This window comes from Sodiomyces alcalophilus (genome assembly GCF_042370955.1).
Source record: "Sodiomyces alcalophilus JCM 7366 unplaced genomic scaffold ACRALscaffold_4, whole genome shotgun sequence".
NCBI lineage: Eukaryota > Fungi > Ascomycota > Sordariomycetes > Glomerellales > Plectosphaerellaceae > Sodiomyces > Sodiomyces alcalophilus.
Genome location: NW_027263535.1, coordinates 4658026 through 4677290, shown reverse-complemented (window position 1 = coordinate 4677290; position 19265 = coordinate 4658026). Strand labels below are relative to the sequence as shown.

The 19265-nt window shown below is 55.4% G+C and overlaps 10 protein-coding genes and 1 non-coding gene across 11 annotated transcripts; 5 read left to right on the top strand and 6 right to left on the bottom strand.

The window, feature by feature from the left end:
• Positions 1-392: 392 nt before the first annotated feature.
• Positions 393-982, top strand: ACRALDRAFT_2035274 (uncharacterized protein; the record flags this gene model as incomplete). The annotated part of the gene is made up of 1 exon (XM_071020775.1): positions 393-982. A coding segment is annotated over exon 1 (302 nt), but the record flags the coding sequence as incomplete, so codon positions are not given.
• Positions 983-1603: 621 nt separating this feature from the next.
• On the bottom strand, positions 1604-2207 carry ACRALDRAFT_1063760 (uncharacterized protein). Its single transcript, XM_071016850.1, has one exon. The coding sequence runs from the start codon at positions 2068-2070 to the stop codon at positions 1822-1824; it is 249 nt and encodes an 82-aa protein (XP_070875266.1). The 5' UTR covers positions 2071-2207; the 3' UTR covers positions 1604-1821.
• Positions 2208-2255: 48 nt separating this feature from the next.
• Positions 2256-2785, bottom strand: ACRALDRAFT_1070664 (uncharacterized protein; the record flags this gene model as incomplete). The annotated part of the gene is made up of 2 exons (XM_071017793.1): positions 2256-2591; positions 2696-2785. The coding sequence occupies 2 exons, from the start codon at positions 2783-2785 to the stop codon at positions 2256-2258; spliced, it is 426 nt and encodes a 141-aa protein (XP_070875265.1).
• Positions 2786-3193: 408 nt separating this feature from the next.
• On the bottom strand, positions 3194-5148 carry ACRALDRAFT_1063761 (uncharacterized protein). Its single transcript, XM_071016851.1, has 4 exons — positions 4723-5148; positions 4599-4633; positions 3920-4495; positions 3194-3846 (listed from the first exon to the last, which is right to left on the bottom strand). Exons 1-4 carry the CDS (start codon positions 4737-4739, stop codon positions 3476-3478), a joined length of 999 nt encoding a protein of 332 aa, XP_070875264.1. The 5' UTR covers positions 4740-5148; the 3' UTR covers positions 3194-3475.
• A 1407-nt stretch (positions 5149-6555) lies between these two features.
• Positions 6556-9318, top strand: ACRALDRAFT_1063769 (uncharacterized protein). The gene is made up of 5 exons (XM_071016852.1): positions 6556-6978; positions 7067-7092; positions 7244-7555; positions 7623-7694; positions 7780-9318. The coding sequence occupies exons 1-5, from the start codon at positions 6890-6892 to the stop codon at positions 8943-8945; spliced, it is 1665 nt and encodes a 554-aa protein (XP_070875262.1). The 5' UTR covers positions 6556-6889; the 3' UTR covers positions 8946-9318.
• ACRALDRAFT_210570 (uncharacterized protein) lies at positions 8970-9172 on the bottom strand (the record flags this gene model as incomplete). The annotated part of the gene is made up of 2 exons (XM_071023262.1): positions 8970-8993; positions 9038-9172. The coding sequence occupies 2 exons, from the start codon at positions 9170-9172 to the stop codon at positions 8970-8972; spliced, it is 159 nt and encodes a 52-aa protein (XP_070875263.1).
• An 8-nt stretch (positions 9319-9326) lies between the features above and the next one.
• ACRALDRAFT_1063770 (uncharacterized protein) lies at positions 9327-10732 on the bottom strand. The gene has a single exon (XM_071016853.1). It carries the CDS (start codon positions 10160-10162, stop codon positions 9536-9538), a length of 627 nt encoding a protein of 208 aa, XP_070875261.1. The 5' UTR covers positions 10163-10732; the 3' UTR covers positions 9327-9535.
• A 1788-nt stretch (positions 10733-12520) lies between these two features.
• On the bottom strand, positions 12521-12592 carry ACRALDRAFT_t160. Its single transcript has one exon. It is a non-coding gene; the product is annotated as a tRNA-Gln (tRNA).
• A 1247-nt stretch (positions 12593-13839) lies between these two features.
• Positions 13840-16565, top strand: ACRALDRAFT_1056956 (uncharacterized protein; the record flags this gene model as incomplete). Its single annotated transcript, XM_071015900.1, has 3 exons — positions 13840-13953; positions 14055-15914; positions 15999-16565. The coding sequence occupies 3 exons, from the start codon at positions 13840-13842 to the stop codon at positions 16563-16565; spliced, it is 2541 nt and encodes an 846-aa protein (XP_070875260.1).
• Positions 16566-17795: 1230 nt separating this feature from the next.
• ACRALDRAFT_1063771 (uncharacterized protein) lies at positions 17796-18744 on the top strand. The gene has a single exon (XM_071016854.1). The coding sequence runs from the start codon at positions 17817-17819 to the stop codon at positions 17976-17978; it is 162 nt and encodes a 53-aa protein (XP_070875259.1). The 5' UTR covers positions 17796-17816; the 3' UTR covers positions 17979-18744.
• ACRALDRAFT_1076479 (uncharacterized protein) lies at positions 17796-18746 on the top strand (the record flags this gene model as incomplete). Its single annotated transcript, XM_071018514.1, has 1 exon — positions 17796-18746. The coding sequence occupies exon 1, from the start codon at positions 18441-18443 to the stop codon at positions 18744-18746; it is 306 nt and encodes a 101-aa protein (XP_070875258.1). The 5' UTR covers positions 17796-18440.
• Between the last annotated feature and the right edge of the window lie 519 nt (positions 18747-19265).

Sequence of the window (19265 nt, the reverse complement as noted above, 5' to 3'; positions counted from 1 at the left end):
TCACCGAAGTTTCGTCCACCTTGCTTCTTTTGTACAAGTTGCACGCCGTCTCGGCTCTTGAGTTAACCCCCAATCGAGGCAAAACCAAGCGAGCTCGCCCCGCTTTCTTCTGTGCATACTAAAAGTGGCAGGGCAAAACCTTCTCATCTGTCAATGTCATCCTTGTTCAGGCAATAGCAGCGAGCTTAGCGCCATGTACGTACGAAAATACCTACGTTGAAAGGCCAGACGCAAATACTCGATCTGTCACGACATCACGCTGGCCGCCTGCAGCAGCCAAGAACAGGGTCATTCCCGGGACATTGGACATTTTGGCTCATCGAGCCTTCGACGACACCTACGAATTCCTCAACGAAACAAGAATTTCCAAAACAAAACAAATCTCTTCCATGCACCTCACCTGAACTTAGAGTCCAGGTCAATACCTAGTCACAGCACAACCTGCCATATGCATGGATTCCTTCTGTTCTGCACCCCAGGCAAGGATCTCCCCCGCCTTTACCCCGTGTCTCCTCTACCTCCTTCACCTTACCGTGTCCCGTGCTCTCTGTCTACAGTACCCCCCGATATTTCACAGGAATGCCGAGCTAGTTGCCTATCATTCGCTGCAATCATGCTACGACCCTCAATCCCCGCCATTCCGTCACTCTCGACCTCAGCTCCTTTGCCTGGCCGCTCACCACTTTGGCTGGCGTGCCGACTCTTCCCCAGAAAGGACGATGGCGGCTGCATGGCCGTATCCACCGGTGTCTAACGAGGTCGGCGTAGGTCACGAGAGCACTGACTGGGTCGGCAAGACAAAGTGAAGGAATTTGGTGTCCGTCCTTGGTGAATTCCGAAGCCATTCTGCGCCCTTGTCAGGATTGCAAAGCTCTCTCGCACTTCGCGGTGCGAAGTCACAGTCGCTAACTGGCCAGCTATCCCTCTTTTCCCTGGGGTAGATGGGCAGAAGGTGGAGGCTGATCATACGTTCAGTGTCTCGGATTACTACTCCGGCGTTGTACTGTTGACCGTTGAGTGTCGACTCGGTTCTGTTGCCAGTCTCATGGCCATGAATTCCCTATGCTCTCCGCTTCTCAGGACCCGACGTTTTCGGGGTTCCAGCCACTCTATGCAACGAACGTGATCCTTGAGCCACTATGATAAAACGAAAGGAAAACTGGGAAAAAAGGGTGATTTCTCCCTGAGTAAGATAATTCCCGAATTCTTACTTCCTAGCCTTATCTGGTCAATGGCAAAAGGCAGTTCATTTCACTTGTGGACGACTATGAAGCAGGTCCGTCATGCAATGTCAGCCGAAGGGTGTGCAAGAGGAACCTGTCGGGCAATTCCGCGTGCCAGACTCAGGCAGGTAGTTGAACCAGGTGAACCAGGTGCACCGCCATCACGAAGTGTGTGACTCGATGGGAAATCTCAATCCTCCCAGCACGGATCGAGACACCTTTCGCGTGGAGGCAAGCAGCGCCATGTGGTTTAGAATACCTGATGCTGCTTTTGAAACGCCACAAGAACTAATCCAACGGTAGAGAGAAAAGTACTTCATACGACGGCCGAACACCGTGCCAACCAAGGCGCCTCAAATTACGACTTGCCCCGCAGCTCCAACTGCGATAGCGGCTGCGGCTGCGGCTGCGGCTGTGGCTGCAACTGTGACGCCAGTCCCGACTCCCGACCTTCGCATCGAAGCAGGTTACCGTCCGTGCTTACTCGCCCGAGCCATACAGGCGCACATGGACTACTACTACCATCCGGCCGTATCCCGGGGACAAGACTTCGGCAAGGTCGTGGAGAAACCCCCGTCTTACCCAGACAGCCACCGGGTCACTGGCGGCACGGGACGGGTTGTGGGACCATCTTATTGGACAGTGCGGCGGGCGCGAAGACGGGAGCGGAAGCGGGAGCAGGAGAAAAGTAAAAGGAGGCGAAGACCCGGACGGCGTGGCTTCGGGTTTCATCGTTGACTCGGACTCTAGGGAATTGGGTGTCGGGACGAACCTCCTCGCGGCCGCCACGGCGCATGTGGCATGACGGGGCACCGAGATGGTCGTTCTGCATACGATGGATACGCATGGGGAGGTGAAGTGCTTCCTGAAAAATCAGGGGCAAGAGAGAAGCACCGGGAGCCTCACGTGCATCGATGATGGGAGCTCACATACCCGATCTCCATGGCCGGGCTATCATTTCATCTTCTTTGATTCCCGTCCGGTTGCAATGGTTCAAAGGCGAATCGTTTAGATCCCATTCCCAATCTCTCGTCAGGTGGCGGTGCGCGAAGCAGACCAATGCCAGATGGACCTGACAGCCTCCCAACCTCCCCAGCCAAGGAGGACAGCCACCGCAAGCAGTACGAGGGAAACGTAGCCCCTGATCCCCAAGGCATCCGCCATCTCCATCTTGGCCAGTTTCGCCTGATGGCTGTGGTAGTACCCTTCGTTCCCCGGGCCACCTCCAAGCCCCCTTGCGGTGCCTGACGGCCGCTGGAGGGTGTAGCGGAAGTCAATCCACGCAAGGGAAACGAGAAAGGATACGAAGATGATGGGAGTTGTGACGAACTGGAACGATCCCGTCAGCTTGTCTTGAGTGAAAAGGGGCTGAAGGTAGGGTTAAGAATTCAAAAACCACCCAAGAGTCACAAGTCTTTCGGCTGTTGCTAGAACATGAGCGGCTTTTTTCTTTCTTTTTGTTGCCTCCTTACCTTGTAAACCGACCGCTTGTCGATGGCGGCTCCATTGTCGTCGCTGCCTCTTTTGGTGGTGATTTTGGCTGCAGGAACCGATGACGACATGGCTGGCTAATCGCTGATATTCGTCATGGGTAGGTAGGTAGGAAGGTGAGAACCAAAGTGTTGACCACGGAATTGAAGACGGATGGAATATATCACGACATGGACCATGAACCCGAGGATAAATAGCTGTCGTTGAAATAAGAACGAACGGTCCAAACGACGGGCTGGGACGATTCGAAGTTTCCTTGGTGGTACCGGCCGCCCTCCCACCCTCCTTTTCAAGTCTGACGTTTGACTTTGTCACTCCATCCCAGAGCTCCAGGGAACATCGGCTGTCCCACATATTGCAACACCCCCTCTTCGAATGCTACACTGATCCCCTTAGCAATGGTCGTGGCCATATGTACAACGATGAGCATGATGGTACTTCCCCGGATCGACAGGCCCAGAAACAAACCTTACAGGGTTCAGGAGTGACGTGAGATAAAAAAAGAACGATGGTTTGGAGTACGAACATTGTCTGACGTTCTGTCATCACCTTGCATAACCTCTCGGCAACGTCGTACGTATTTACAGGCGACCTAGGGTTGCAGGTTTCGAGTAACATCTGTATCGAGAGTGTAACGTAAGAAAACTACCACAGTTCCCTTCTTTTTTTTCTTTTTCCTCCTCGACTAATCATTCCATCGCCTGCATTTCCAATACCATGACCCCCTGTCGCAATGCAAGGCCGGCTATAATCTCCCACCCTTATCGAGTGTTGTGAATATCGAGCACCAGGATGTCTTGCGCGCCGGCCTCGGTCAGCCTGTCCATCACCACGGCGAGCTCCTTCTTCACCACCATGGAGCTCACGGCCACCCAGCCCTCCTCGTCGAGTGAGGTGACGGTCGGCGCGCGCTTGCCCGGCGTGATGGCGCTGGCTTCGGCCAGGCGCGACCTCTCAATGTTATACTGACACAGCACGTACTTCTGCGCCGTGATGACACCCTGGATGCGCGCGGTAATGAGCCTGATCATTTCGGGGTTGGACGGCGAGCGCGACTTGATGAGCACTGCCTGCGACTCTACCACGGTGTCGATGGCCTTGAGTCCGGCCGCCCTCATCGTCTCTCCCGATTCTGCGGAGACAAAGGGGGTTAGCGAACTGAACTGGGGGAGACAAGTAGAGAAGGAATTTCAAACATGACGTACCGACTAGATCGACGATACCGTCGGCCACGCCCAGGGCACAGGCCGCCTCAACACTGCCGCTCAGCTCGATGATCTTGGTCCGCAGCTTCTTGGCAACGACAGCCGCGCCCCCACTGGACGAGCTGTCGATTCCCATCTCCAATTTGGCAAAGTGTTCGGCGGCCAGGTCGACGAAGCTCGTGCCGATGGTCTTGCCGACCAAGTCCTGTGTGGTGACGTATGCCCCCTTCTCGGGGACCTGGACCTGGAGCTTGCAGCCACCAAAGCCCAGGTTCATGACATGGTCGCAGCCGCCTTCCTTGAGGTCCTGCGGCTCGTCGGGGTTGATTACGAGGGAGGCGCGGCGCGTGCGGTTGTAGGAGCGGACGCGCGCTTCGTATTCCTGGACCTGGTCCCAGCCGGTAATGCCCAGGTCGACCCTGCCCTCCCCGACGAAGGTGGGGATGTCGGCGGCGGGGAGGAAGATGAGGGCGATGGGGAGGTTCTTGACGAGGGCGATGTCGAGGCGGTTTTCGCGGCGGAATTGGACGTCGGCGCCCTCAAGCAGGTTGAGGCTTGCGGAGTTCAGTCGGCCCTCTGGAACAATGCGCCGGTTCAGGTCAGCTCTGCTTCCAGTGGTGTGTGTGTGTGTGTGACGTCTCAGACGAGGATGGCCAGAAATGGGCGCTCTTTCACTCACTCTTGGGCACCGCGAACAGGAGACGCCCCTCTAGGCTTTCCCGATGTATCAGCTCATCTGCCTGTTTCGTCATGGTATGGCGTTCCGCACAGGAAGCATTGTAGGGGGGAAGGGTGGGACAAACGAGTTGACGAGATCCATGGGGGGCAAACGGATAAAAGTACGCGTCGGAAATTTGGCCGTGATTGAACGATGGTGGGAGGATGAGGAGTAAATCGGTCGGACAACAGGAGGGGGTCGCAGCAGATGCGCGGGCCGAAACAGCAGATGCGGAAGAAGACCAATGCGTGCAGCGCGTCGAGTAGTGTTGTAGTGTTGCTACTATTTGCTGTGTGGTGACACCGCAGGTATATGCACGTCGAGTGTCGCAGTGTAGATGGGAGGGGATGGACGGGAGGGGAGGGGAAAAGGGCGAAATAAAGGGAAAAGATGTCGCGGGGGGGGGGGTGAGGCGATGTGGCGTCGGATTCGTGATGTGTTGGCGTTCTTCCCGGGTTTCCTAATGGTGATGGTGGTGAGTCAGGTTCGAGGTACGAGGAAACAAGACTAGCTATAACTGACCGAGGGCGACGAGGGCAAGAATCTATGGTCAAGCCCACGTTGGTCTATGTTCGAATTCTGATTGCTGGAGGGGTGGGTTTTTCATGGAAGGGATCGATTATGGCGGGGCACAAAGGCGCAGAATTGCGTGAATTGGGATTGCCCCGCCATTACGGCCCAGGGCAGCGGAGGAACATCGGATGGAGGGGCACTGAACTGTGTTTCAAGGCCGTCGATGCCTTATCTTATCACTGGGCGGGCACTCGAAGATTATCCGGCTTATTAAGGCTCAACTCAGGTACCTGAAGGCACCGTAGCAGTACCGCGATCGGACACGTCTCCTTTAGGAATTCACCCAATCCATTCATCAGGCTCATCTAAGACCTACTAGGCTAGTCGATGAACATTCCGAGCTCAGTATTACTTCCTGAGATTGTACAGACATCGGCCTTTCGGTCTACTTTGTACATTCTCTTTGCACCATTCATTACCCATAGCCACCTACGAAGTATGCCATTGAGAAAAGGGAAATAGGGAAAGAATGACCAAGAACGTGTACGTTGTAAAGGTTGCCGAAAGTCAGCTCCGCCAACCAAGTACGAAATGGTAAATAACTGAGATTAGGTAGCTTAATATAAGATGCAGTTTTCGAAACTACCGGTATCCGCACCGCATGCGTACAGGTACTTTCCCTATATTGTTGGGTACAACACTACCCGAGATACAATTCAGGGGGACGCATTCGCTCGTACGAAGGAGTATCTTGCACGAATTCGCGTTATTGACGTCACGCCGAGAGATGATTGAGAATCTCTGTATCCGTACCTACGGTACCTGCACGTTGTACTGAAGGTACACCACGATCGCTACACTGCTCGCATCGATACAATACCGTCGCATCATTCGAGTGTAGACCTAGCCCGGCATCTCTACACGTGTACTCTCGCCAGCATAGCCAGCATGGCAACGAAAAAGAGATGAGCTTCCCGTCTTCACGTAACAATTATCAAATTCCTAATCTCAGTCCAGACCCTGCCTTGGCGATCCTTGCTTCCTACCCAATCCTCGTTCCAAAACGGCCCGCCCTGACCCTTAACCCAATCTTTCAAAGCCCATCGACTTTTGACTCCCTCGCATTCCCATTCCGCATCATCGCATCTTGCGGCCACCGTATCCACATCCCCGGAATCAATCTGGGGACCTATCAGGGGCTGTACCGCTGTCGCTGTGCTGTGCGTGCTGTGCTGTGGTGGGAACCGGATCCAGACCCAGACCCGCTTCTACCAGTTCCAGAACCACTGGCTGCGGCCGTCGGGAGTACAGGTACATACGTTGTGCTATTAATTGTCACATTTTCCTACATAAGCTGCACAGCTGGCCTTGCGCCCCTTCCTGCGCCCCTGCCCTCCTGGCCAACGTTTCTGGGACCTAATCCTCCGCCGTCTTCCGCCCAGCGCCGGTTTTATGGTATTTGCTGGCGTGTCGGCGACGCCCATCAACTTCTTCACCTTCCCATCGACTCAATTTACCCCGTCGCCTCATCGAAAGACGGCGAGAGGACGAACAAACTGCCACCGATTCTGGGGAAACGAAGCACGCGACACAACTCTCGCGTGGTGCGGGACGATCACTCAGACGAATTCCATCAAACAACCACCTATCCCCCCCCAATTGAACTCGACTGCGATTGCGAGATTGCGAGAGCAACAGATCACCCGGCAGTATAGTCCATTTCGACACGCGACTCCACCATGGCTGTCCTCACGGGAAGCTCCCATATCAAGGGGAGCACAGAAACCGTTCGTATGATCCTCTTGACCTTTGCCCAAATTGGCATCTCGTAGGTTACTTCGCATTTTCCCTCTTACCGGCGCGGAACGCGGCCTTTCTCTGTCGAAACTGTCCCAGACTGATGGACTGGGATCTAGCTTTACATGGGGAATTGAGATGACCTGTAAGTCTATCCATCTAACCCACTAGCGCCCGTTTTCCCGCACGGGGAGGACCCCAGACCTCCGAATCGGTGTCTTCCAGATACGATACGAATACGCACAATACGAGTTGGTACGGGCATCACTAACGCTCCCATTGTTCAATCGCAACAGACTTTACGCCCTATCTCCTCAACCTCGGCCTCACCAAGAGTAATACAGCCCTTGTATGGATAGCAGGTCCCTTATCGGGTCTCATCACGCAGCCCATCATCGGCTCCATTGCCGATCAATACAAGTCGAAATGGGGTCGCCGACGCCCCTTTATCATCATGGGTTCCATCATCGTCACCATCAGTTTCCTCCTCGTCGGCTTCACCAAGGAGATTACCGATTTCTGGACCACCGACGAGGAGACTAGTCGGACCCTAGCCATCTTTCTCGCTGTCATGGCCATTTACGTCGCCGACTTTGCCATCAACGCTGGTACGTCTCACGGGCCTTGTTAAAAATAAAATAAATAAACGGCTACTTACCGAAACCGAATCACCAGTCATGTCCTGCGCGAGAAGTTTGGTAGTCGACACCCTACCCATCGAGAAGCAACAAGCCGGCGCCGCATGGTGTAAGTCAAAGACAAATATCGCGTGACCTGGCGTCCTGTTTCGCTGCCACTTGAGCTTGGCTGACCGCAGGCTTCTGCCGTACAGCTAGCAGGATGGGCGCTTTTGGGAACATGTTGGCATATGGGGCCGGCGCCATCGACTTGGTCGGACTCTTCGGCGAATGGCTTGGCGACACCCAGTTCAACCAAATCACCCTGCTCGCGAGCTTCTTCAACATCTTCTCCGCCTGCGTCACCTGCTGGGCCGTCACCGAGCGCGTGCTGGTCTCCACCAAGGGCGACGAGTCCCACGACGAGGGCGGGTCGTTCAAGTTCATCAGCCGCATCTACTCGACCATGCGGACGCTCCCGCCCAGGATCAAGGCCATCTGCTGGGCCCAGTTCTGGGCCTGGCTGGGCTGGTTCCCCCTCCTCTTCTACAGCACCACGTGGGTGGGCGAGACGTACTTCCGCTACGACGTGCCCGCCGATTCCATCCACTCGCACGACATTCTCGGCGACATTGGCCGCATCGGCAGCACCTCCCTGACCATCTTCTCCTTCATCACCTTCCTGGCCTCCTGGCTCCTCCCCCTCGTCGTGCAGTCGCCCGAGGACACCTCGTTCACCCCGCGCCCTTCCCCGCGCGTCGCCTCGCTCGTCAAGACCTTCAACCAGCACAAGCCCGACCTCCTCACCGCCTGGGTATGCGGCCACCTCCTCTTCGCCGTGGCCATGGTGTGCGCGCCCCTGGCCAAGAGCTTCCGCTTCGCCACCTTCCTCGTCGCCCTCTGCGGCCTCCCGTGGGCCCTCGCCACCTGGGCCCCCGTCACCTTCCTCGGCGTCGAGGTCAACCGGCTCAGCACCGCCGGCCAAGACAACGCCGCCGCCTACCGTCGCGCGCCCTCCATCGAGCTGCCCGTGCTTGGCCAGGCGCAGACCCTGGACCTGGAACGCGATGACGACGACGGCGGCGACGACCACGACGACCCCCGCGGCCGCGGCTCCTCGTCTTCGGGCGAGCTGTCGGGCATCTACTTTGGCATTCTGAACATTTTCTCTACCGTCCCGCAGTTCATCGGCACCTTTGTCGGCGCCATCGTCTTCTCCATTCTCGAACCGGGCAAGAGCCCGGAGCTCACCGAGGACGATATTCCCGCCGAGGAGCTTCACAAGGACGGACCCAACGCCATTGCCGTTTGCCTGTTCCTGGGTGGCCTCTGCGCCTTTGGAGCGGCGTACATGACGAGGAGATTGAGGCACTTCCATTGAGTCTGTGGTCCCCGGAAGAACAAATTACGATGACGCAACAGAATATTTCTTGAAAAGTGAAGCGTGTGTAAGATTAGAAAGTAGCAGAGGACATGGTTAGCTGGCGTCTTGGCGTACGGGATGGCGGCGCGGCTTCTGTACATATTTTGCGCGTCAAAGATGTCTCGGTGTAGGACAGCAAGGGGAGGACGAAGCGACGCCTTGTTGATGCATAGACGTGCGTGCATTTTGTTCAGATGTAGCGCTTTCCTACTTTTTTACTATCTCAATTCCCTTCCAAGATGTACCAACTCGTCTTTGAGTGTCACCGCAATCGCTTCTTAAGGTGGTCCTGAGGAAACCAGGTTATTGTCTTTTTTTTTTTTCCTTTTCTATATTTTTCTATTGAACCGAATTTGTAGGACGCCGCATGGGGTATCACGAATTGATGTAACTGGATAAACGGGATGCGTATAGTGCGCATGTACATGCGAGCTTCTCCCGTCTCCGTACTCTACTTCTTCCTCTACTTTTTCTAGTCTTCGTCAACAAAGCGCGAGATGGAAAAATGTGAGTGTCATGGAAAATGGGACCGCTGGCTGCCCCGTAAATTATTTGTCCTTCTCGTTCTCGTCCGCGTTCTGCGACACCTTCTCCCACTCGTCCTCTGTGCTCGCGACCGACTGGGCATCTGTAACCAAAGCCGCGCCCCCAGCTACTGTCCCGACAACTGGAGGCACCGCGCCCTCCGCTTTCTCCGCCTCGACCTCCCGGCTCGCGCTGGCGCTGGGCGGCTTGCGGTTCACGACACCACCACGCCTAGTCGCTGTGGTCCCAGACACGCCTGTAGCTGCGCCGGTGGCAGCGGTTTCCACCTCGGTATCGTCGTCGCTAGTTACAGTGGTTGCGGCTGCAGCAGGGCCGTCGCGTTGTTCTTGTCCTTGTCCCTGTTGTCCCTGTCGTCCCTGTCGTCCCTGTTGACCCTGTTGTCGCCTCTGCTCCTCCTCCCTTTCGCGTTGCTGGACGAGCCGAACCTCCGCCGCGAACCAATTGATGGCCCGCCAGAGGCCGGCGCATAGGCAGGAGAGCACGACGAAATGGATGGAGTGGGTTGTGATGAGGAGGACTAGGAGGACGACCTGAAGGGCGAGAAAGGTGGCATTCGCGGCGCGGAGGATGATCGGTGCCGGTCCTGGCGTGAAGATGGCGTCCCAAAGGGCTTCGATGAACGTGGCCATATTCGGCGGGGGGTTCGAGAGACGGCGAATGAGGGGGGAGGACGAGGGGCCTGTTGTGTGGCGTGGGGGTTGTTGGTTGGCTGGCACGCGACTCTGTCGGGCAGGAGGGGGGGAAAAGCGCGAGGGAGACAAATAGTCGAGGGACAAGTGGTGACGCAGTCGTTGGGCGCACACGTCTAGCTGTCGCGTAACGTTTGTCGGGGCAGCGTGGAAGCTTGAGGGCCAGAGGAAAGCGAGAGAGAACGAGTTGCGAGACGTGGAAAGATAAATCCGGGGAGATTTCAGGAGGCAGACAAGCTCCTTTGGAACAAACCGAGTTGAGTTCCTGTTCGTTTGTGCAGCGACAACAGGCAGCAGGGGAAGGAAGCCAGCTTTAAGGAGCCAAGGAGAAGGGAGGGTTGCGGGCGGGGCAACGCGGGTGGATAATAAACGCGGGAGGTAGCAGGTAAAGGTTCGATATTCGCAGATGTGGAAAGTCAAGGTGGGATTTGATGCCCAAGTCGGTGGATCAAGTGCCGCTTCGGTTTTCGGGGAAGGTCCAGCCTTTGGCTAATATTGTTGCAGTTCCTTGAAATAGAGGTAAAATAGCAATATAGGCAGAAAGAGGCAAGGCTGTTGTTCGATATTGAGATGGGTAAAACGACTAGTGTGTCGTGCTTGGGCATTTGTGTTTCCTACAGGGTAATTGGGAGCTTGTACATCATGTACCGGTACCTTGACAGGCACTAAAAGCGCAAGGATGTTCTCGGTGAGAAGCTTTTAATGGACTCTCAGTATCGGTGAGCTGCTCTAGTGTACTCCCCGTCTTCAGAAAGCCCACTACCATCCATACCTTAGGTACCTACCCGGGTTTAGGGGTTTATAGGTCAGAGCCCGATGACTGGTCAGACTATCGATAGTCTTAGAACTTCATGTCGACAGTTATACCTCTAACCTGGCTCTGGTTAGAGCAAAATCCTCTATTCAAGCTCTGACCTACACCCCACCCAACCCGGGTAGGTAGTCAGCGAGAAAACTTATTCAACGACTTTGTTACGCAGGGCCCCTCGAACGTCCGACGAATTCAAATCCGGCCAGTACTATCCCGCGAAAATTATGGACGTGTAATCATGGACAATACCAAGTCCTGGGCAAACTGGGCTTTGGGTCTACCTACTCCACGGTGTGGCTAGGTCGTACTCTTCACAATGTCATTCCATTGACACCTCGCCTTTCGTTTGATACTATCATTCGACGGAGGGCATCATCTCCATTCCCTTCGCTGTATTACTGATCCGAGTTTAGGGAACATATGCTCTACACCCGTGATGGTGGTGGTTTGGAAGAATTTCAAGTGTACGAGGCTCTGGGCAAGGGGATCGGTCACATCCTGGATATCCTCACGTTCACACCGCACATCTTCAAGCTTGAGACACCGGGTAATCCCGGTGTCATACATGATTGTCTTGTCCAAAAGCCCACGTGGGATAGCTGGAGGGAACTCGTGCGTTGGAATCCGGAAGGCTTGTTCATCGAGGATCTTCTGGAAGCAGGCCTCGACAACCTGTTCTTGGCCCTGGATTACCTGCATCCAGGATGCAAAATCGTCCACACTGGTACGACTAGTTGTCCCTGTTTCTTCGGTTTTTGCGCCTGCCGGGATCTGCCAATGGAGTTGATTGTTTGGCAACGAAAGGCATCAAGGCTGGCAAATGGGTTTTGTTGCGTCTCTCCGCCCTTCTCTCTCTCTGGTTATTGTCAGACCCAACAAAGATATTTACCCACGGAGTAGGCGAATGATAGCCGACATCCCCATCCGGCAGCACCTGAACCTAAAAGAGTCGATTACGCGGTTGGACGGCGAGAAAATTGAAGCTTTTTTGGCCTTTGCCAAAGGTATGTTGCAGTGGCGTCCCGAGGGCTGGGGGACGGCCAAAAACAGCCTTATAATGTAATGACCCCTGGCTTCGGAATTGGGCATACTTCGTACCACGTTTGGCGTAACAGTGAGCGGTAATTGAAAGCAGCGCATTTCCCGATTGTACCATAATTACGAGCTAGGGCTGATTCGAGAATATTGATGGCGGACCATGAACTGTGGAAGGGAGACGTGATGTATTGAACTCTGTATATGTACGGTGGAGTCGATGGGAAAACATCAAGTGGTTGCTGGCAAGCCACTGACATTTATACGAGGAGTGAAAGAAGTTGATGTAAGGGAGGTAGGCAAGAATAGCGGCCCTGAGTGCTGTTCCGGTGGGGAGCGTCTGTCGACGTGTTGGTCTGGGTGATCACGGGGAGGGAGGGTGTTGGGCAGGGAAAAAAAAAAGAAGACAAAAAGGAAGAAACAGAAAAAAAAAAAAAAGAAAGAAAAGAACAAGGTCTAACCAGGAATCGAACCTGGACCCTGAGAATCAGAATCTCATGTCCTAACCATTAGACTATTAAACCGCTTGTTGCTGACCAGGTGTTAGTTGCATTGATTTTCTGGGCACTGGAAAGTAGCAACGTCATCGCTAATTCCAATCCTTTATTTTCCACACGCATCTGCGCTCAGCTGCTGAACAGCTTGGTGAAGGGAAACGTATTTGCATCGTTGAAGCCGGTTACGAGCAACAAGCGATCGATCAACAGGGGAAGAGGTTGGGATAATGTTTGGCTTGGTACCTAGGAATTGGCGACCACTAACCACAGGTAGGGGTACTTTGGAGGAAGTCCATCGGCAACAATGTACCGTAGGCGGTGTATGTATACAATGTAGGTAGGTAGCGTAGGTACACTCAGTACAACATAGTAATTCCGCCCGTCAAAGTTTCGATGCAATCCAGGTACGTACACAGTATATCGTACTTTGCCCTACAAAGTACGTCCTCTGTTTTCGATTTCTTTGTTTTAACTTTTCCCGTCTTATTCAGTTTTCCTCTTTCCCGACAGCGACAAGGCTTTACTAAAATTGAGCCTTTCAACCACCTTCGAAACAAGCTGGAGCAAGCTCCAATTCGAAGAGCGTACAACGTATACAGCTTGAGTGGTTCCCTATTATCGGGGATTTATCATCGGTACGACCATACTAACCCCATTCCGTTAATCCCATGTGGGTTTCTATCCGACCTTCCCCGCCGGGCAGCTGATGTCGAGACTGCCCAACATCACTATTGCACCGCATCCATTCTCGCCCTGGCCGCCTCGAGCCACGGAATGAAGAACTAAGGTCATCAATAATACATACTACTAGTATCCCTACGCAGCGTTGACCACGCCCATAGGTCCGTAGACCCATCGGTACCACCAGACAGCAGCCATCCTTCCGCAGACCGAGAGCCACCTTGCTATCATCGCCCTCCCCTCCCTGCAAACCGAATCCGCGTTCGACCACTGCACCTTGGACTCCCCTTGCCTCGCACCAAACAGAAATCGTCGCCTGATTGTCTACCTACATGCACAAGGCCAACAAGGGCGAGCATGAGCCATCCATGCCTGTAATGGACAACTCACCCCAGCAAACCGCCGAGACGTCGCTCTTGGGCCTCGATCAGCCCGACGTCTCGGGCGCAGTGTCCGAACCCGCAGCCAACCTCGACCCTGCCTCCCACAACTCCGGTATCATACCGCCGGCCAACTCGAAACCCCATCGTCTACCTGCACCGACAGACGGCGATCCAGCGCTAGCCATCCCCCAGGACGACCCAGCTGCCCTGATGCGGAAGCTCTTGAGGGGAAAGGAGCAGGAATGGAACGCCGTCTCTAGAAGGACGGGGAAGCTGACCTTGCTCGAGCTTCCCCTTGACGTCCTCCGGCTCATTGTCAACGAGGCAAGTCAGCCCCCGCTTCCGCCCCCGCTCCTGCTCTTTAGTCGCTACTCATGTACGAACGTCCTAATCGCCCGCTAACATGGCCTCGCCGCCTCTTCTAGGTTGTCCATACGAATGACCTGACCGCCCTTGCCCTAACCAACTCGACGCTTCATAACCTGGCCGTGCCCCATATCTACTCGAGATTCGACATCGTGTGGCCCGACGCCACGCAAGTGTCGCAGTCCGACTCCAAGAGCGTCGACGCCCTCACCTTTGGTCTTTCCACCCTCTGCCTCGGCAGCCAATTCTCCCATCACACCCGCAGATTGCTTTCCACACACAAATCCCGTCACCTCGGCCACCCGCCATCGCGCCTGAAGAACGACTACGCGAGCTACATCAAAAAGTTCTCCCTCGGAAACGGGCCCGATGACTGGGTCGCCGAGTACATGATCACCAAGGAGAGCGGCAAGATGCTTGGCACCCTCGTCGCCCTCGCCGTGGCCAAGATGACCAGTCTGGAGACTTTCGTATGGGACATGCCCACTGGTGTGCTTTCCGACATCTTCATGGCCCTGGCCTCCCTCAGAGACCACAGCCCCAATGGCGAGTCCAAGCTGGAGCGAGTCTCGGTGCGGTGGCATGACAACTCGGAAGTTTCGCCGTCTTCTGACGACGCCAGTCCGGGGCCAGGCCTCGGCGATCATGGCGTTGTGCCCGTCGGTAGCACCATGACCCCCATCGGCATCCTCATCCCCTCGACCGCCACCCATCCCCGTCCCCGTGGGCCTATTCCCTACTCAGAAAGCCGTGTGGAATTCCCGACGTTTTCCGTCCTGCCTCCGCTCAAGAGCCTCTCCGTCCTTGATATCGATGAGCTGTCTTACCTAGACGAGATGGCTGTCGCGATTGAGAGATCACAGGGCCGATTCGAGGAGCTACGCGTAGGTATTTCGTCCAAGGCCGCTCATAGGGACTTTGTCCAGGCGTGGGACGGACCGGGCTTGCATCAGGTCGACCGCAACGCGCGCTGGCCAGGCGAGGCCACCATTTCCGACCGTCGGCTGGGGGGGGTCTTGGGCATCTTGACGGGCAGGATCTACGATATCAGGAGGAAGCAGGCTTCCAAGCCTAAAGGGAAGGAGTCTGCGTCCCCAGCACCGTCGGGGCACGAATCGAGTGAGCATCACCCTGCGGCGCCGCCGTCGGGTTTGGACGAAACTTCGGCAACACCTGCCACATCCGCCCCGACTCATGGCTCTGCGACGAAGGGAGGTCCGTCGAGCAGTTCAGAGCACAGGCCCGCGCTGGCGGGCCAAGTCACCGGGGAGGATGAATTGGAGGCTGGCAAGAAGCGCCTCGACGGCAAACTGAGGCTGAAGACCCTCGAACTGGAGAGAGTTCCCATCTCTGTCCAGGTCGCCTGCAAGGCCATTGACTGGACTCTCTTGTCCAGCTTGACGATTCTCAACTGCCGTCACCACGAAAATCTCTGGAAGGCCCTCCGAAGGCAGTTCCAACCGACCACTTGGACGGCCTATGACCGCGCAGGCTCGTTATCGAACGACCAGTCGCAGGCACACCACCACGACCCCACGACGTTGATGAAGAAACAGGTTCAGTACCGGTTGAACCTGAAGAATATATACACCGACATGGCGTCTGTCGCGCTGATTAACTTTCTGAAGGAGACGCTGGCGCCCAACACCCTGGAGGTGTTCTTCTTGCAGGACCGACGGCAGTCTGGGCCTCCCCCCGCGACCATCGAACAGATCTTCAAGGGACCCATCAGGAGGCACCGATCGAGTCTCCGAAAGCTTCTTCTCGATAGCTCGGGCTATAGAATGCCAAGCGGCAACTTTGCCGAGCCGTTCCGTTGGCTTTACTGGATGGCGACATCGAAGATGGTCACATACTTGACGAGCGGTCGCATGACGAACTTGCGGGAGCTCTCCGTATGCCTGCATTACAGGGATTGGGTAAGTAGGATCGTCGCTACTAGTTCACATATCCCTCGGCCGTGACTCGTCAGGGCCACATGGTAACTAACCGGAAAATTGTAGCACACTTTCCTCCAGAGGCTCCCCAACGTACCTCAGCTGCGGGCCATACACCTGCCCAGAGTAGCAGACCACGCCTCTGGCAACCTGGAACCAAGGGAGCTCGCCTTGCAGATTGTCGATATCGTCACGCTTTTCCCGGACATCCAACTTGGCTACGTGGGGATTGAGCAGAAATGCTTCGAAATCCTCGAAACCAAGCCGTCGGACACAGCGGCGCCCGGGTCGCGGGATGCGGAACCAGGTCCGGCGGGACATTCGAACACGGATGACGAGGGCGAAGAGGACGACGGCAGCCAAGGCGATGACAACGCATCCGATACGTCGGACGGACAAGCAGTTGATCAGCAGGGGATTCTGGTGGACGAGGTGGGCGGTGAAGACGGCGGGAGCGACGAGGAGGAGGTGGACGACTCGGGCTCGGACACGTCGTCCGGCACGATGGATTCGTCCGACACGGACTCGTCGCAGGGGGTCTTCTCGGACGGCAAGCCACGGATACGCCTTCGCGAGATTCTCTTCTACGACGACAAGGTGGCCATCTTCAGGGCTCGACTTGGGCGGCTGTAGAACCACGCAGTTTCAGGTCGACCACCGTCCCGACCAGGCTCGCGAACTGGCCGCTTCGGTCCGACCATGGTCTGAATCAAGGCTGCGAGGCGATTTGGGACCATCCCAGGTTTTCCGGGAAGGCTATCGATCCCGCTGCAGTTGGCGCCATTTCTTCACTCTGTTCCAGGTATACGACTTGGGAGTGAGAGAATAAGACGTGAGGATGGGGCGGACGGGAATAGAAACAGCAAGACCGTACGATGCAGCTCACGGTGCTTGTCTCTTTTCTTTTTTTTTCTTTGATTTTTCTTTTCTGATTTTGGAGCGAAGCGGGTGCTCGGGAAATTAGCAGTTGGGGTCCAGCTAGGTCAGTTATTGTCTATTATCTCTAGGGTCAATTTGCGGCGCAGGGCAGAAGCGAAGCACCAGGATCAAAGCTGGTGGACGAAAGTCCGGAACAACACTTGTGGAAGAAGGGCGTAAAGTAGGGGGAGTTTGTCTCTGCTACGATCCAAGATACCACTGGTTAAGCGAGTTTCATTTCTGCAGGATTTTATTTGGTTGGTCGCGAGATTCTGAATGGAAGCTGGGGGTGTTTTGTTCATGCTGGTCAGTATCCAAGGCGTGTGTGGACGGGAAGCAGTAAAACCACATGATGGCGAGAGAGCCTTTGGAGTTTGCCCGTTTCCGTGCCTCTTTTCTATCTACCTACCCTATGTCCAGGTCCTGTCAATTCCTGATGCCGTGGATTTGTTGAGTGGCATGCATATATTCCTGTACAGACCATGCCGCAAAACTCCTTTTCTCTTGACCCAAGTATTATCGCACCCCTTTGACTGGTCTATATGTTTTTGCCGACATCATTTTTCCCGTCTGCGCCGCATCTTCTGGCCGTCTCACCCGCTGTCTCTCAGGGACACGCTGCAGACAGGCAGCAGATGAAAGCCCAAAATTAAAAAAGTGGTTTGCATTGAGATCAGCGTCGCAGCGGGGGGGGTGAGAGACAAGTCCGACACCACCTTGCTGTGCCGCTCTTATGCGTGCCCGGGGACGCCTAAGCACGGGGCCGACAGACGTTCATGGGCTTGTGGCCGATGGAGACGCAAGCTCGATACGACGGTGAGCTCAATCCAGACCGGGCCTGTGTGGACCCTTGATTCTGTGTCGATTGATGGGGCTGGCCCGTGGCAGCATTCTTGTGGGGGAATTCGTTTCTAATATAAGAAACAGACATGTGACCATGTAATTGGTTCACCACTGAACCAAGACATGAGATGGAGGGGTCTTTGGGGGCGAGGAGCTTGCGCTTACGCGGGGGCTCTGTCGAACCACGGCAAGGTGTCCAACCAGATCTTCATCGAATTCCCTGTCCCTCGACGGGCCCCCTGTGGATGTCAGCACGCGCGCCTGCCTACCCCGGGGAGATGGTAGTAAACAAGGAGATTATCGGCAGAGCAGCATCCTTCGAGGAGACCGGGTGTTTCGCATTACATCGGGACATTCGGAGATGATGGTAAGACAACTCGACGTTGGCGGTCTTTAGCCTTGCGCTGGATGACATCAACACTCGACTGTGATCTCATATTTGTCATTCTAAGCAGGAGGTCAAGTTGAAACGTGCCGAAACCGAGGACACCGTGCTGTGCCTCTTATCGCGGGGCCATGTCACTGCGGCGACGTTCTCTTTCATGGCGGCCGAATTATAGGGGCGAGGGGAGGAATCTTCTCGGCAATTTGCCTTATGTTCTGTAGAGGCCAAGGGAAACGTCCTGTAGTATTGATTCCGGCCAGGAAGGCGAGGAGACCAAAGAACCTCGACAAAAGCGGGCGCACCAACGTCTTGCTGCAGGCTTCCAGGAAGGGTAAGCCCGGCGTCGTGGTCATGGATGCCACATGGTTGAGGCACATGGCACGTCAGTACGCATACAACGTACATCCCCCGAAAACGGAGACGAACTTTGGTTGTTGGGGTGTAGTCGGTTGACAAAAGGCCCGGGACTCAAAGAAATGCCACGTGGAGGATGGATGTGTTCGCTTGGGTGCTCATTCCGTACAACGTATGCGCGGCGGCAATTTCCATTGCGATTCGCGAGTCCGTTTGGAGACGAAGGATCTGTCATCCCGCGGGGGGTGAGAGGTCATTATAGTCGGCGGGAGCTCGTTGGACGTCTGGCGAACGAATATGGAAGCACAGCGTAGGCCACGCTTTGTAGTCTTGCCATGTCTCCAGGTTGGGAAAGAGCTTAGGCGCAGGTGTCCTGACACGGGATAATGCACACGGGACGTTTGAGAAGGGAGCCAACGGACGGTGACGGCCTAGCCAGCTAGCATCGCCGCCACATACACGTTTCGTATACTACGCTCTTCAATTAGCGTAGTCTGTCACACCGCACCAGGGACTTTGTCGCCATAGTGGGCGACGCGGACACACCCACGAGGGGCGGAACGGGACATACCACAAAAGGACCTTGGGACGGGGGAGGGGGGAGATAACGTCGGCGATAGCATGCTGGGCATCTGACGTCTGGCGCGAACCACGGGACTCCATATCGGCACGCTTCGACTGCGGGCGCTGCTGCGTCTGGGACTGGTTTCGTTTCGGTCTTGGCTCGCTCGCTTCTGCCTGGACGAGCCAATTCGGATGGGACTTTGAACCGCGTGGCTATTGGGGGTCCCCGCCCATTCCTCCCGTCTAAGAAGGTGCCACAGCCGGGCCTG

Excerpts from the sequence above, each read along its gene's own strand:
- ACRALDRAFT_1063760 (XM_071016850.1), bottom strand. The coding sequence starts at position 2,070 with ATGCGTATCCATCGTATGCAGAACGACCATCTCGGTGCCCCGTCATGC.
- ACRALDRAFT_1063761 (XM_071016851.1), bottom strand. Across the intron at positions 4,496-4,598 it reads CCTGTTCGCGGTGCCCAAGA|AGGGCCGACTGAACTCCGCA; the intron begins GTGAGTGAAAGA and ends GCATTGTTCCAG. Across the intron at positions 3,847-3,919 it reads CGGTATCGTCGATCTAGTCG|AATCGGGAGAGACGATGAGG; the intron begins GTACGTCATGTT and ends TTGTCTCCGCAG.
- ACRALDRAFT_1063769 (XM_071016852.1), top strand. The coding sequence starts at position 6,890 with ATGGCTGTCCTCACGGGAAGCTCCCATATCAAGGGGAGCACAGAAACC. Across the intron at positions 6,979-7,066 it reads TTTGCCCAAATTGGCATCTC|CTTTACATGGGGAATTGAGA; the intron begins GTAGGTTACTTC and ends ACTGGGATCTAG. Across the intron at positions 7,556-7,622 it reads CGACTTTGCCATCAACGCTG|TCATGTCCTGCGCGAGAAGT; the intron begins GTACGTCTCACG and ends CCGAATCACCAG.
- ACRALDRAFT_1063770 (XM_071016853.1), bottom strand. The coding sequence starts at position 10,162 with ATGGCCACGTTCATCGAAGCCCTTTGGGACGCCATCTTCACGCCAGGA.
- ACRALDRAFT_1063771 (XM_071016854.1), top strand. The coding sequence starts at position 17,817 with ATGAGATGGAGGGGTCTTTGGGGGCGAGGAGCTTGCGCTTACGCGGGG.